The following is a 13,376-nucleotide window of genomic DNA, read 5'->3' as shown; positions in this document are numbered from 1 at the left end:
TTTCACTACTAAGGAAACCAACACTTACAGAAATGAAGTAACACATTGGAAGTCATACAACTGGAGCATGGTGGATCCGTGTCTAGGACAGTATGTGTGCTTGTGTCTCCAGACATCTCCCCAGGAGAAGCCAGAGCAAAAATCAACTCCACCTTTGTCTCTGCTTTCACAGCACATTAAGTCTGAAACCTGACCTCTCCCTGTAGTGTGAGATTCTTTCTCTTTGCACTATTTCAATCAGAAGTGTTATCTTCTGGCCATAGAATAATAGTTACTTTGGGTGACTTCAGAAATCACAGTAAAAAATAATGTATAGCTTTTTAATTGCTGAATGAGATTTTTTTGTGCTATAACTTGTTTGCATAAATTTACACAGTGAGAATACTTAATAGATTGTGCCTGTGTCAACATTTACTTTCTCCACCAAATGGTTTCATTTATTTAATAAATCTTTTCTATAGTCATTTAAGGGATTTCATTATATTATAACCATTCATTAAATCTAACAAGGGCATACATTATCTGACCTTTACTATCTGTAGAAGCTTTGTCATATTAACCTTGCCTGATGGGAACCAAGATCTGAAAACCAAGATCACCAAAACAGTTGATTGGTCTGGACCTATGCACTGTTTTATTCATTCAGTAAGTGTTTATTGAGCACTTGTTATTTATCATGTACTGAGCAATCCCTGATTTAAGATGTAGAAAGACAAATACCAAAGGATTTCACTTTACATATGAAACCTAAAGAATAAAATAAAAAAGTAGAACAGATTAACATTTGACAGAGGGGAGGGAGGTTGGGGGACTGGGTAGAAAAGATGAAGGAATTAAGAATTACAAATTGGTAGTTACAGAATAGTCACAGAGATGTAAATTACAGCATAGTGAAGATAGTCAATAATATGGTAATGACTTATGTATGGGGCCAGGTGGCTGCTTGGTATGTCGGGGACCACACTGTAGAGTGTGTGACTGGCCACTGTGCTGTGCATCTGAGACGGATGCAGAATAGCATTGAATGTGGATTGTAGTTGAAAATTTTATTAAAAGATATACTATAAAAATTTTAAATCACCAATTTCAGTTGACCACACTTTAAGTTGGCTATAATTTTAATTCACAAGTGTGTGTGTGTGTGAGAGAGAGAGAGAGAGAGAGAGAGAGAGAGAGAGAGATATCAGTTAGGGAAGGGTGCTTTCAGTAAAACTGGTAACACCAGTTACAAACTAAATGTCAGAAAATGTATTCAGCTGTGTGGATGAACTCTGCAAAGCAAGTAACCTTTCTGGGGATGGTGATTTGCAAGCAGGATGAAGGTTAAAATAAGACCAATAACATCAGTTTAGGTATTTTCCCCTTTTATGAAAATATAATGTCTACTAATTTTTAAAATTTCAAACAGGAGCATTTCATGAAATCATTGTGATAGCGAAGAGCTGTTTAAACACAATTTCACCAGCTCCATCGTTCCCAGAGTTGGGACATAAACTTTCCTATGTACTTTTTGTTCCCAGTGAAGTGATGCCATTCGTTCTCAAGGCATCACTTGAAAAGGCAAAAGCAACTGGAAGTAACAGGGTGAGAAGATCCATGGATAAAAGAGGGAAACAGAAGGGTTTAGACACCTGAAACCCTCGCTGCTCATTTGCCTCCATCTGGGTTTATGGAGGAACGTCACCCACTCCTATTCATTCCTAACGAGAGTATATACTGAGCTCTTTGAAATGTGAGTATTATGGGAAGGATCGCAGTTGCTTTAAATTACAGGAGCTGGCAAGTGCCTGGGAGGAGCAGGAGGTTGTTTAAACTGAGGAAGACAGTTGCAAAACCTCTTACAACAGCATGAGCTCCGAGCTTCAAACGCGTTCTCATGCTCAGACGAGCGCTTCATTTTTCATCAAGTTATTTTTTATATTGTTTTGAAGCAGCTTTGGATAATAAACACGTATTTCTGCTCTACATTTTTTTTTAATGGTTTCTAACTTCATGGGACAACCAAAGCCAGAAAGCTTCATGTTTAGGGGGAACGTGTGATGTCAGCAATGCCTAGACAAGGTAAGCTACCATTTTCATTGTGGCCTTTGTCAAAAATATTTATTAGAGAAACTTAAGACAGCTACTTGTAAAGAAATGAGGGACTTGTAGAAAGTATATCAACAAATGAATCAGAGGTTGGAAAACTCAGCGGTGGTGCTTTCTCCTACTTTCTATTCTGCTTGACGCACAAACCTCTGTGAAGTATCTTTTGACTGCATGAAAAATGCCATTTCCTTTAGAAACTGTGTGCGGCTCTTCAAAATATCTATTCTGGTGCACTTGGCATTTGCTAGTGTGGCGATGGGCTAACATACTGCCGAGGTCAGAGTGTCTACATTTTCTCCTTCGGTTATATGCAGCTCAACTTCCTGCACTATAATCTTGCTATTAACTCAGAAATCTTTCCCATGGACGTTTTTAATAACGTTCCAAAAATCCTCTAAATACGGTTTCTATGGCATCTTATAAACTTGTTTTGCGGGATGTGTTTTCAAAAGTTAAATAAATCATTTGATTTTTCCTTTGTAACCACATGGAGGAGGTTGCAGTTATTATGTCTTGGGGAGAAAAAAAGTTCAACTCCAGGTTTATTCAATCAAAGTGACTGACGGTCCTATTATATGAATGGGGTGGCTTTGTCTTCTTGATTGTGCCTCAGAAGCAGGTAGCGAGCAGAGAGGCGAAACTGTTCTTTGTTTTGCCATGCGTTGACCATATGAGAAGTTTCTTGTGGTTTTAAGAGGAAGGGCACGTCAATGTGTGATGTGTTCTTTCAATTTCTCTGAAAAAGTCTGTTATCAGTGTTCCCATCTTTTCGAGGCAGACTTCCAGGTGCAAAAAAAACCTAGATATTTGCGGAGGTCTGCAAATTCTTCCAGCACGCTGCAATTTAGCAGAGCCCGTATTCATTCCTTTACGCGCACATATGGACTCACAAGCAGAAACTCACAGGCAGCAACTTAAAATCCCTGTGGTTTTGACCAAGCATTTGAGTGGCTTGGGACATCTAAGCAACCTCAGCCTGCAAACCCCGCCGATCTAGAAACACTGGCAGACGCTCCTGTTAGGCCTGGGTGAGAACATGGGTGCTCCCCCAGGGCGCTGGACTTGGGTTGAGAAGGACTCTGTCTTTGCTGTAGCAACTGCTGTCTGTAACTGGGATAGGTTCCCCTTCTGTGTTAATTCTGATTACTTATGGTGGATGATCGTGTCTTCCCCTGCCTTTTGTAGTCTCCGTGAAAGGAAAGCGATAAGATCAGAGGAAGGACGTTATTGTAGAAAAGGGAGAAGGCAGTTCCATCAGCTCATTGCAAGGTGGTCAAGAGTAACTGTGAGTTCCTTTCTCCATCCATCATTGGTAATGGAGAAACTGAGGGACCCGTGCCTATCAGGTCTTGTCCTTCTCCTTTCCTTATCTTCTCTCGTCTCCCTTTGTCTCTCTCCATGCCGGCCATACGGCATCAAGAGAGGCAGCAGTGGGTTGGACATTCAAGAGTAATTACCATCTCCTCCTTCTCGTCCTCTCGGCCATTCCCAAGCCAGTTGAGGAAGCCCCCACCCTATTTGGAGGGGGTCTCTGGGACCCCACCCCATGACCTCATCACAGGCAGCTGGAGAGCTGGGATGGCCAGCGGTTACGTGGCGCCTGAGTGCGCCCTGGGGAAGGGTGCGGCCAAGAAAAGCGCAGTGTGGCATGACGTGACTGCTGCGGAGCCCAGCGAGGACTTTCCATCCCGGGTTCCCACGGAGGCTGGCGGCCTCTCTGGAAGCCAGATCCGCCAGGCACCGCCTCTGGGACCTTCAGAGGCCCCAATGAGGAAGAAAACAAAAGGCAATTAGAGTTGCTAATGAAACCCAAGCCAGCTGACTCATCTGAGGCGCAGCCACTGGGGGGATAGGTGATGAAACCTGGACAGCGCCCTGGAAAGGACAGGTCAGGGTTGTCCCCAAAAGGACGGTGATGAGAGGACCCATGCGACCTAATCATATCTGTTCACCTCAGAGAGGCTGAGAGAGAGGCTGGGAGAGAGGTCGGAGGGAGGAGGGTATTAACCAATGAGTTGCCAGGGAGTGTGGGAGCCATGCTGTCTGAACTGGAAAGGATTTTAGTTTAAACCCCTTAGTGCAGTGGTCAGCAAACTCATTAGTCAACAGAGCCAAATATCAACAGTACAACGACTGAAATTTCTTTTGAGAGCCCAATTTTTAAACTTAAACTATATAAGTAGGTACATAGTTATTAATTAGGGTACTCCTAAGCTGGCCTCTGCTAAAAACGTCCTCAGTCTGATTGAGGTAAGTTCGCTGAGGTCGACCCCTTTCAACTCTCCCATCCACACTCATCTTGTGTACTTGTTTCCTCTGTCTCCTTCCGTTCATCCTCTCTATATGTCCAAACCATCTCAACATATCTTTCTCAATCCTCGACACTACATCTTCTTTCACTCCACAATGTTCCCTGTACGTGCGCACCAGCATGTGGTATTTTGTGGAAGAGCCACACTCTAGGGGCCAAAGAGCTGCATGTGGCTCGCGAGCCGCGGTTTGCCAACCACTGCCTTAGCCCATCTTGCCTGCTACTGCCACACACCCCAGATCTGTGAACCAGGACCTGTGAACCATGACCAGGCTGAGGAATCACACCCTGGAGAGACTAGGAAAGAGATACCCTTACCTGGGTGTCCACTCTGTGCCATAAACCTCAACAAGGCTCTGAACTTGGCCCTTGACAGAAAGAAGGAAGGCACTCAACCCTGTAGGAAGTAGGTGGAGAAGAGTTTAGAGAGAGGCTTTAGAAATCAGCCTGCTGACCTCAAAGACAGCTTCTCATAGCTTGTTTTTGAATAGACCTTAGAGGAGGATTGAAATATTATGAGAGAAGCAAGAGGGGCAAGAAAGTGCAAGCAGAGGCCAGTGAGCAAAAGCGCAGAGGTGGGGAAACATGGCTGCTCCCATGAACCAAGCAGACGGGGGGAATTGAGACTCTCCTTCCCAAAATGCATATCAAGGCGCACCCGTGGCCTGGGTCATTAGTGAGAGGATGACCAAAGGTGTGATGAGGAAAGCTGGGCACCATGTGAAACAGAACTTAGGTCTGGGGTCACAGTCGTCCTACTTCAAACACAGCTCCACCTTTAACTGCCCTGCGTGCCCAGAACCATTCAAGCATCAGTTTCTTCATCTGTTAAATGAGGATAATAACTCTACCTATTCTTTTAGGGGCATCTTGAGGATTAAATTAGAAATTCATGCAAAGGGTCTGCTATCAGAGTATCTGGCATATAAGAGCTCAATGAATGTGAGCTCTTATTAGCTATTAAACGATGCTTTCTTCACTGCAGGCCTTCTCACACATTTTAGCTTTTCATTTTATTTTTTGAATACTCTATTTGCAAGTATTTGTACTAATAAAAACATATTTATTTATAACCTTTTATTGACTACTTATTTTGCATCAAGCATTATTCTAGGCACTTTATTTGATAGTTTCATTTAAAATGCACAACCTATTGGAGATATTATTAGTGATATTCTACTGTCATCTTTACTTTATAATTTGAGAAAATTGTAGCTCAGAAAGGTTAAATAATTTGCCCAAATTTATCTCAGTAACTTCATATGGAGCTCTAGTAATCAAAACTTTTTGATCGTCACACATGCTAGAAAGTTGATCTGTTCTCCCATGTTTTTGTTTTTTAATGTGTCTATCTCTTTAGGAGTGGGTCATTAGAATCTAATGTTTCACAAACTCATTAGAACATGAAACCATTTTTTCCCAAGGAGTGGCACACAGCGCATGGGATGTGGAAAGTGTGCTGAAAAATGGTGAGATGGAGTTCAGGCCACATGGCCTTCAAGTGTGTGAAGTTTCCCAAGATTTAATTAAAATTTATTAATCTCCACGAGCCACTTCATGAATTGACTTCCCATATTTCTCTGAAACAGAAGCCCAACAACTAGGATTCTCATATCTAAGCAAAATTAACTTTTAAAAATATTGCCAATTTTTAGAAGAAATAATGAGAGGAAAGCAAATTCTCATTAGCAGTTTCACACCCGAAAGGTCAGCCTTCGCCTATGGTTCAGGGGCCTGCTGTATAGAGGGCATTGCAAAGGACACCAGAATAAAACATGATCCCACCTTCAAGGAGTTATCATTCCAATGGGGAAAATAAAACACGTGTTCCAACATGTAAAATGCAAAATCAGATTTACAAGAAAGAATATAAGAGAGGCTCAAGGTGAATGGGAATTCAGAGAAAAGGAGACCTCGGGTCCATGGAAAAAATCAGAGTAATGTGTAACATTCTTTGCTATTTACCATGTACAAGGAACTGTGCTAAGTACTTTACAATATGACTAACCCATGTGTACTTTACAAGGCTACAAGATGGGTGTTAACTTACCCATTTCACAGATGAGAAAACTAAGCACTAAAAAATTCAGTAACCACCTGAAGTCTTTTAAGAAATAAGTGTCAGAGTATGATCTCAAACTCAGGTCCATCTGATGCTCAGGAAAGACTCCTCAGAGGAGGTCACATGCAATTTGGCCTTGACAGATGGATAAGGATTGGTGGTAGGAGCATTGCAGGCAGTGAGGAAATATTAGGAAAACCATGAGAGATACCAGTGTGGAGAGGTACAGGAAAGCTTCCCTGGCAGAACAAGTACAGCATGGAGAGCAAAAGTAATAAGCTCAAAAGACTTGATTGGGGGGCAGTGGCAGGGGGGCTGGGATAGTTGATTGGAATCATGTCCTAAGGAAGCCTTGAATGCCAAACCACAAAATTTGGATTTTTTTAATGGAGTGATCATTGAAAGTTTGTAAACAAGAAAGTAACTCCCTAGCAGTTCAGTAGAAAAATAATTTAAGATGATTAATCAGTATTTAGAAGGGACAGAGACTAAACCTCCAGTTAGGAAGTGATATTTGCCCAGGCAAGAGGTAACAGCGGTCTTTATTCACACAGCAGTTAAGGGGTGGAGGTAAACATTGGGCCCAGTCTCCTAAACCTGCTATACCAAGACCCTGACCATCACAGTGGTCTTTCAAACAACAACTTTGAGGTCATGCTAAATTTGATTTGACCCTGGGAAATAAGAGGGTTTGGGGAATGGAAGGGACAGGAGGAGCTGTCTGTCCTCTAGGGGCCTTCTCAGCTCCCAGACTCCATGAAGACAAACCTGTGAGCAATTTTATGGAAATCATTAACTCTACAGTTTCTTATTCCATCACCAGTTTCTGGACTTCTCCTTCATATCAAATGGGCATATTTCCAAAAACACATTAGGGTCTATAAAATTTTATGAGTTTACAGTGTGGCAATTAGAAATTGTGATATTGGCATGCAATGATGGAGAGTGTATTTCAATATATTTCTTCAGGAGAAATTCTTATCCATCAATCTGACTGGCTGCCTTTTGAATCTTTCAACTGTCTGCCTCTTTTGACTGAGAATTCTTACACACCGTGGAGGGTCTTGCCAAGCTCTGAGTTATTTATTAGGTGTCATATGACATTCTCCAGCTCCCAAATAGGTGGAAAGCTTCTAAAGAGTAGACATGAATTAATCTTTAGATCTCCAATGACTTACAGCTATAGCAAGTGCCAATCTAATAACACAGGTCTGTAAGAAATGTCACATTTCTTTCTTTTCTTTCACTCAACTTGACTTGATTCAGATTCCAAGAGTCTATGTCTACAGGAAATGCAGTTTTAAAAATTATTAGGCTCTTACCCCCCACCACCGCCAATACCAGTGAGATCTTCCTTCACACCACCTATGACAATTCTTATAAATTGCCTGTCCCTGATGTCTATGGAATCTCCTGTTTGGGATCTGAGAATCACCATCCAGGCCAGGCACCCTGTGTCTGAGCCACACAGTGAGTGTTTCTGCTGGGCTGTTATCCTGAATCTACTAGGGTTCAGGAATCTGGAGAAGGGGCTGTGAGTAAATTAAATAAACTAGACATGAAATATAAATTTGGGAGGCATTTTGGGGGAGCCAGGGAAGGCTTAGCTTGAAAAGCTGAGCTCTCTGAATCTCTGGATCCCTCACTTTTTATTAATACACTAGAGGTCTGGTACACAAAATTCATGCACGGGGGGGTGGGGGGGGGGGGGGGGTTTGTCCCTCAGCCCAGCCTGCACCCTCTCCAATCTGGGATCCCTCTCACAATCCAGGACTGCTAGCTCCCAACCGCTCGCCTGCCTGCCTGCCTGCCTGATTGCCCCTAACTGCTTCTGCCTGCCAGCCTGATCACCCCCTAACCACTCCCCTACCAGCCTGGTCAACACCTCACTGCTCCCCTGCCAGCCTGATCAACCCTAACTGCCCTCCCCTACAAGTCTTGTCCCTCCCCAAATGCCCTCTCCTGCAGGTCTGGTCACCCCTAACTTCCCTCCCCTGCAGGCCTGGTCCCCCCAACTCCCTCCCCTGCAAGCCTGGTCATCCCTAACTGCCCTCCCCTGCAGGCCTGATCGCTCCCAACTGCCCTCCCTTGCAGGCCTGGTCCCTCCCAACTGCCCTCTCCTGCTGTCCTGATTGCCCACAACTGCCTTCCCCTGCTGGCCATCTTGTGGTAGCCATCTTGTTTCCACATGGGAGTGGCCATCTTGTGTGTTGGAGTGATGGTCAATTTGCATATTACCTCTTTATTATATAGGATTTTTCCCTATAGCAAAGCAGATATACATATCAAAGGTAAGGCTTAGTAAACTGTAAGATTATCAGACTGGGGAAATTGCCCTCAGCTGTCTGGCAGCAGGCAATAATATATGCAGACTTTCAGCCCTGCTAAAAGAGTCCATTCAACCTTTTGAGGACTTCTCACATTTATTATGACCCTGCTGGAATTAGCATGTTTCCATTTCTACCAAGTGCACTGATCCCCGACCACCAATCACTGCAGGTCTGGTGGGAAATGTCCCATCAGATATCTCTTATTCCCCCTCTTCCATGGACTCATGGACTTGAACTTTCAGGGGGAAAAAAAGGGAAATGTGTTTTCAAGAAACTTCTGCTTCCTGGTCTGCACAACTCTTAAACAGATACACACAAGGGACCAGAAAACATTCTTGGAAGCATTTGGGGATGAAGAACACACAAAGTTATCTCTCACACACCCAGTAGGTATTCAATAATTGTCAGTGAAAGGTGGGCCCCAGTAACTGATGAAATGGCTCCTCCAAAGTTGCTCAGTTGGCCAGAGGAAGTGTTTTATGATCAGCTTAATAGACTATTTTATTAAGCACCTAGCCTGTGCAAATACTTCATGTATACTTGCTCCACATCACCATTTTGCAGATGAGGAGTGGTGAGTAACTTACCTAAGATCTGACAAGTGCTAGGAGATGGAGCATATATTTAAACTCAAAGTATCCCAGTCTCAAAAACCCACACTCTTTCCACCTGCCACATGGACCCTGAAAGGATTCCTTACTTTCTGCCTAGCGGTCCAAAGGTCTTGACTAGTCTTTCAGTTTTACATAGAGATTTTTTTTCACTATGAACATAGTGTGCCTCTGCTCTGTATCATAATAATCCCTTAGGATGGTTTATTACCCCATCTTATCATTCATCTGGAAGGCAGTAGGGAGGAAGATTTAATCCTATTTAAAAGAGGAGAGAGAGGTAAAGTGACTTGCCCAAGGCCACAGAGCTAGACAGGAGCTCAAATGCCAACACGTTTGTCTGTTTGTCTGTCTCTGCCTCAAAATCAAGAGGATGGAGTTAGTCCTAATTAATGAAAGACTAATTATAGAATAGTATCAAATATTTGCATTTTCAGAGCCTTTTCTACAAATAACAGCAAAACAGAGCTCATGTAGCTGCCCTAAAAAGCCCCCTACAAATTGTACTCTACCAGCATGTGAGAGTTTTCACTAAGACATTCTTGGTATCCTTGCCAGTTGCTAACATTCCGGAAACAGCTTATTCTCTTAAATTGGTCAAGTGATTTTTATTTCAGTTTCATTTTTGGACCATTAATTTTTTTTTTAGAAAATAAAATGTTATTGAATTTATTGGGGTGACATTTAATAAAAGCATACCATTTTCAGGTGTTCAATTCTACTAGTATAATACATCATCTGTTATTATATTGTGTGTTCATCACCCCAAGACAAGTCTCCTTCCATCACCTCTCTTTCCTCTTTTAAATAGGATTAAGTCTCCCTCCATACTACCTCCCAGGTGAATGATAAGATGGGGTAATAAACCATCCTATTCTACCTCCCTCTACCCCCTTTCCTTCTGGTAATCACTATACTATTGTCTGTCTGTGAGGGATTTTTTCTTTCTTTGTTTAATCCCATCACCTTTTTCACCAAGCCCCCCTACCTCCTCTCCTCTGACAGTTGTCAGTCTGTTTTCTGTATCTGTGAGTATGTTTCTATTTTGTTAGTTTATTTTGTACATTAGATTCCACATATAAGTGAGATCATATTATATTTGTCTTTTTCTGACTGGCTTATCTCACTTAGCATAATCCATGCTGTTTCAAAAAGCTGTGGTACATTTACACAATGGAATACTACTCAGCCATAAAAAGTCAGAAATCTTACCTTTTTTGACAAAAATAAATTTATGAAGTAATAATTTGTATCCCATTTCCTCTAAAATCTAATTTGACATCAATAGAATCTTAGTTAAGGGATTGGATTCTTTAAATTTATCAACCCATTTTATCATAGGTATTTATATCAATTTCTCAGATCATTAACATCTTCTCTTTTCCTTCACAACTGAAACCATATTCCTTGGCGTGGTCTTCAGGTGACTTTGAAAATCTATCTCTTCAGAGCCCTCCTTGTCCACCTTTACCCCTATAGTCATCCTCCATATACCATAGACCCATGCATTCCAAATACCACAGATTGGGTGGCTTAAGCAACATATATTAATTTTCTCACAGTTCCAGAGGCTAGAAGTCCAAGACCAGTGATGGCAAACCTATGACATGCGTGTCAGAGGTGACAAGTGAACTCATTTTTTTGGTTGATTTTTCTTTGTTAAATGGCATTTAAGTATATAAAATAAATATCAAAAATATAAATATTTGTTTTACTATGGTTGCAAATATCAAAAAATTTCTATATGTGACACGGCACCAGAGTTAAGTTAGGGTTTTTCAAAATGCTGACACGCCGAGCTCAAAAGGTTCGCCATCACTGTCCAAGACCAAGGTGTTGATTGATTTGGTTCTTTCCAAGGCCATTCCCCTTAGTGTGTAGATGGCTGCCTTCTTGCTGTGTCCTCACATGGCCTTTTCTCTTGCAGACACCCTGGTTTCTCCTTGTGTGTCAAAATCTCTTCTTATAAGGACCCCAGTCTAATTGGATTAGGGCCCACCCTCAGGGCCTCACTTTAACTTCATCACCTCTTTAAAGGCCTTATCTTCAAACATAGTCATATGCTGAAGTACTAAAACTTTGAATTTGGGGGTTGGGGGGACATAATTCAACCCAGAACAGTGCAATACCTATGCACAGTGAACTCCTGACAGTTTCTTGGGCATCTTTTCTCTGTGTAACCCAGGTCTAAAGAATCAAGTCTATTCCTTTGCCTTTATATGAATTACATTGAACTATATAAAACTGCTGACCTTCAACCATTTTATTACCTACAAAATGGCAATTTTATGTGATTCCAATATAGTGTGGATATTTCACAAACACTCTCATTTCCTGAAGACAACTTATATGACAGGCCCTTAAAATGTCACAGAAATTGTTGATCATATTCATGTTTGTCCCTGAGGCTGAGATGGGATGCTAGTCAAACAGGCTTTTATTTTTTTTAATATATTTTATTGATTTTTTCTAGAGAGGAAAGGAGAGGGATAGAGAGTTAGAAACATCTATGAGAGAGAAACATCAATCAGCTGCCTCCTGTACACCCCCCACTGGGGATGTGCCTGCAACCAAGGTACATGCCCTTGACCGGAATCGAACCTGGGACCCGTCAGTCCACAGGCGGATGCTCTATCCACTGAGCCAAACCGGTTAGGGCCAAACAGGCTTTTAGAATTTATCTACATGTCAGATCTCACATCCAGCCTCAATGCCAACAGTACTAAAAAGCTCATACTGATCAAGGTAACCTCTTCCATTAAAACAGCACTGGCCATCAGAATCTTGCCATTCTTAATGTCTTTCCATTGGTCCTTGTTCTTCTTTCAAAGGTAGCATGAAGTCCATCTCTTTTTTCTGGTGTTTTAAATTTTAGAAGACTGTCACCCTCTACCTTCCCAAAGCCCCCCAGGGTCTCCCTGCACTGGCAGGGAGGAATTTTCCCTGGGTACCGTGTGGTTCACCAAGAATAGCCAGACCCTTCTTGAAATGGACATCAGACCTGGACACCATATTCCAGATGATTTCACCACTACTGCTTACTCCATGTCAGTTTCTTGGGATGAATAGTAACACCCTTATTGAGAAAGAATCTGAACCCAACCTCTGGTTAGTAGAAAAGAAGGTAGAGTTCAATTAGTGATACCTAAGGAAAACCAGGTCTTTTCCAGGGTTGCTCTCACTGCTAATCTGGATACTGTCTGACACCCAGACTGCAGAGAAACTATTATTCTCTCTGATTTAAGTACTTCTTTTCCCTTAATGCGAACTTTTCATTGCCAGTAAGCTCATCTCATAAAAAGGCCAACTAAGACACTCAGATTTTTAAAACAAGACTTAGTTGCAGCAAAGCCTATTTTCACCCGTGCTATGATGCTGCTTTTCTTTGTAATTAACTAAAAAGAAAGAAGAATCTGGAATTGTGATCTATTTGTGTGCCAGTTCCAACCCTAACCCTTCCTGGCTGTATGAGTGTGGGAAAGTTATTTGAATTCTCTGAGCCTTGGAGTCCATCATTGAAATGGGAATGATTTGTTCCTAGTACAGTGGACCCATTGGTAGCATTTTTTATTGTTATTAATCCTCACCTGAGGATATTTTCCATTGGTTTTTAGGTAGAGTGGAAGAGAGAGAGAATGACAGAGAGAAAAATTGATGTGAGAGAAACACATCGATTGGTTGCCTCCTGCATGAGCCCCGACCTGGGCCCAGGCCCAGTAGGAGCCTGCAACCAAGTTATGTGCCCTTGACCAGATCAAACCTGGGACCCTTTGGTCCACAGGCTGATGCTCTATTCACTGAGCCAAACCATCTAGGGCCCCATTGGTAGTATTACTGAGCCAAACCATCTAGGGCCCCATTGGTAGTATTACTGAGCCAAACCATCTAGGGCCCCATTGGTAGTATTAAATCAGATACTAGGTGAGATAAAACATGCAGGCCAGAAGGTGAAATACAAATGCCAGTTGTGAAGA

At 42.2% G+C, this 13,376-nt stretch overlaps 1 protein-coding gene across 3 annotated transcripts in view; it reads left to right on the top strand.

The window, feature by feature from the left end:
• The first annotated feature begins 1,672 nt into the window (after positions 1 to 1,672).
• The window catches only part of C1QTNF7 (C1q and TNF related 7), a 97,023-nt gene continuing 85,319 nt past the window's right edge, over positions 1,673 to 13,376 (top strand). For 2 of the 3 annotated variants that reach the window (XM_070411094.1, XM_070411085.1), the window contains exon 1: positions 1,774 to 2,061. In XM_070411094.1, the coding sequence (XP_070267195.1) occupies positions 2,040 to 2,061 (22 nt within the window). In that variant the 5' untranslated portion in view covers positions 1,774 to 2,039. Of the gene's footprint in view, positions 1,733 to 1,773; positions 2,062 to 13,376 lie in introns of those variants that run through there. The other variant, XM_070411122.1, reaches the window with a different exon arrangement.

Source organism: Myotis yumanensis, unplaced genomic scaffold, assembly GCF_028538775.1.
Source record: "Myotis yumanensis isolate MYYU_CA2020_CCGP unplaced genomic scaffold, mMyoYum1.0.hap1 SCAF_1, whole genome shotgun sequence".
In the NCBI taxonomy this organism is placed as follows: domain Eukaryota; kingdom Metazoa; phylum Chordata; class Mammalia; order Chiroptera; family Vespertilionidae; genus Myotis; species Myotis yumanensis.
Note: the sequence above shows the minus strand (reverse complement) of the source record. Positions and strands in the feature narration are given on the sequence as shown.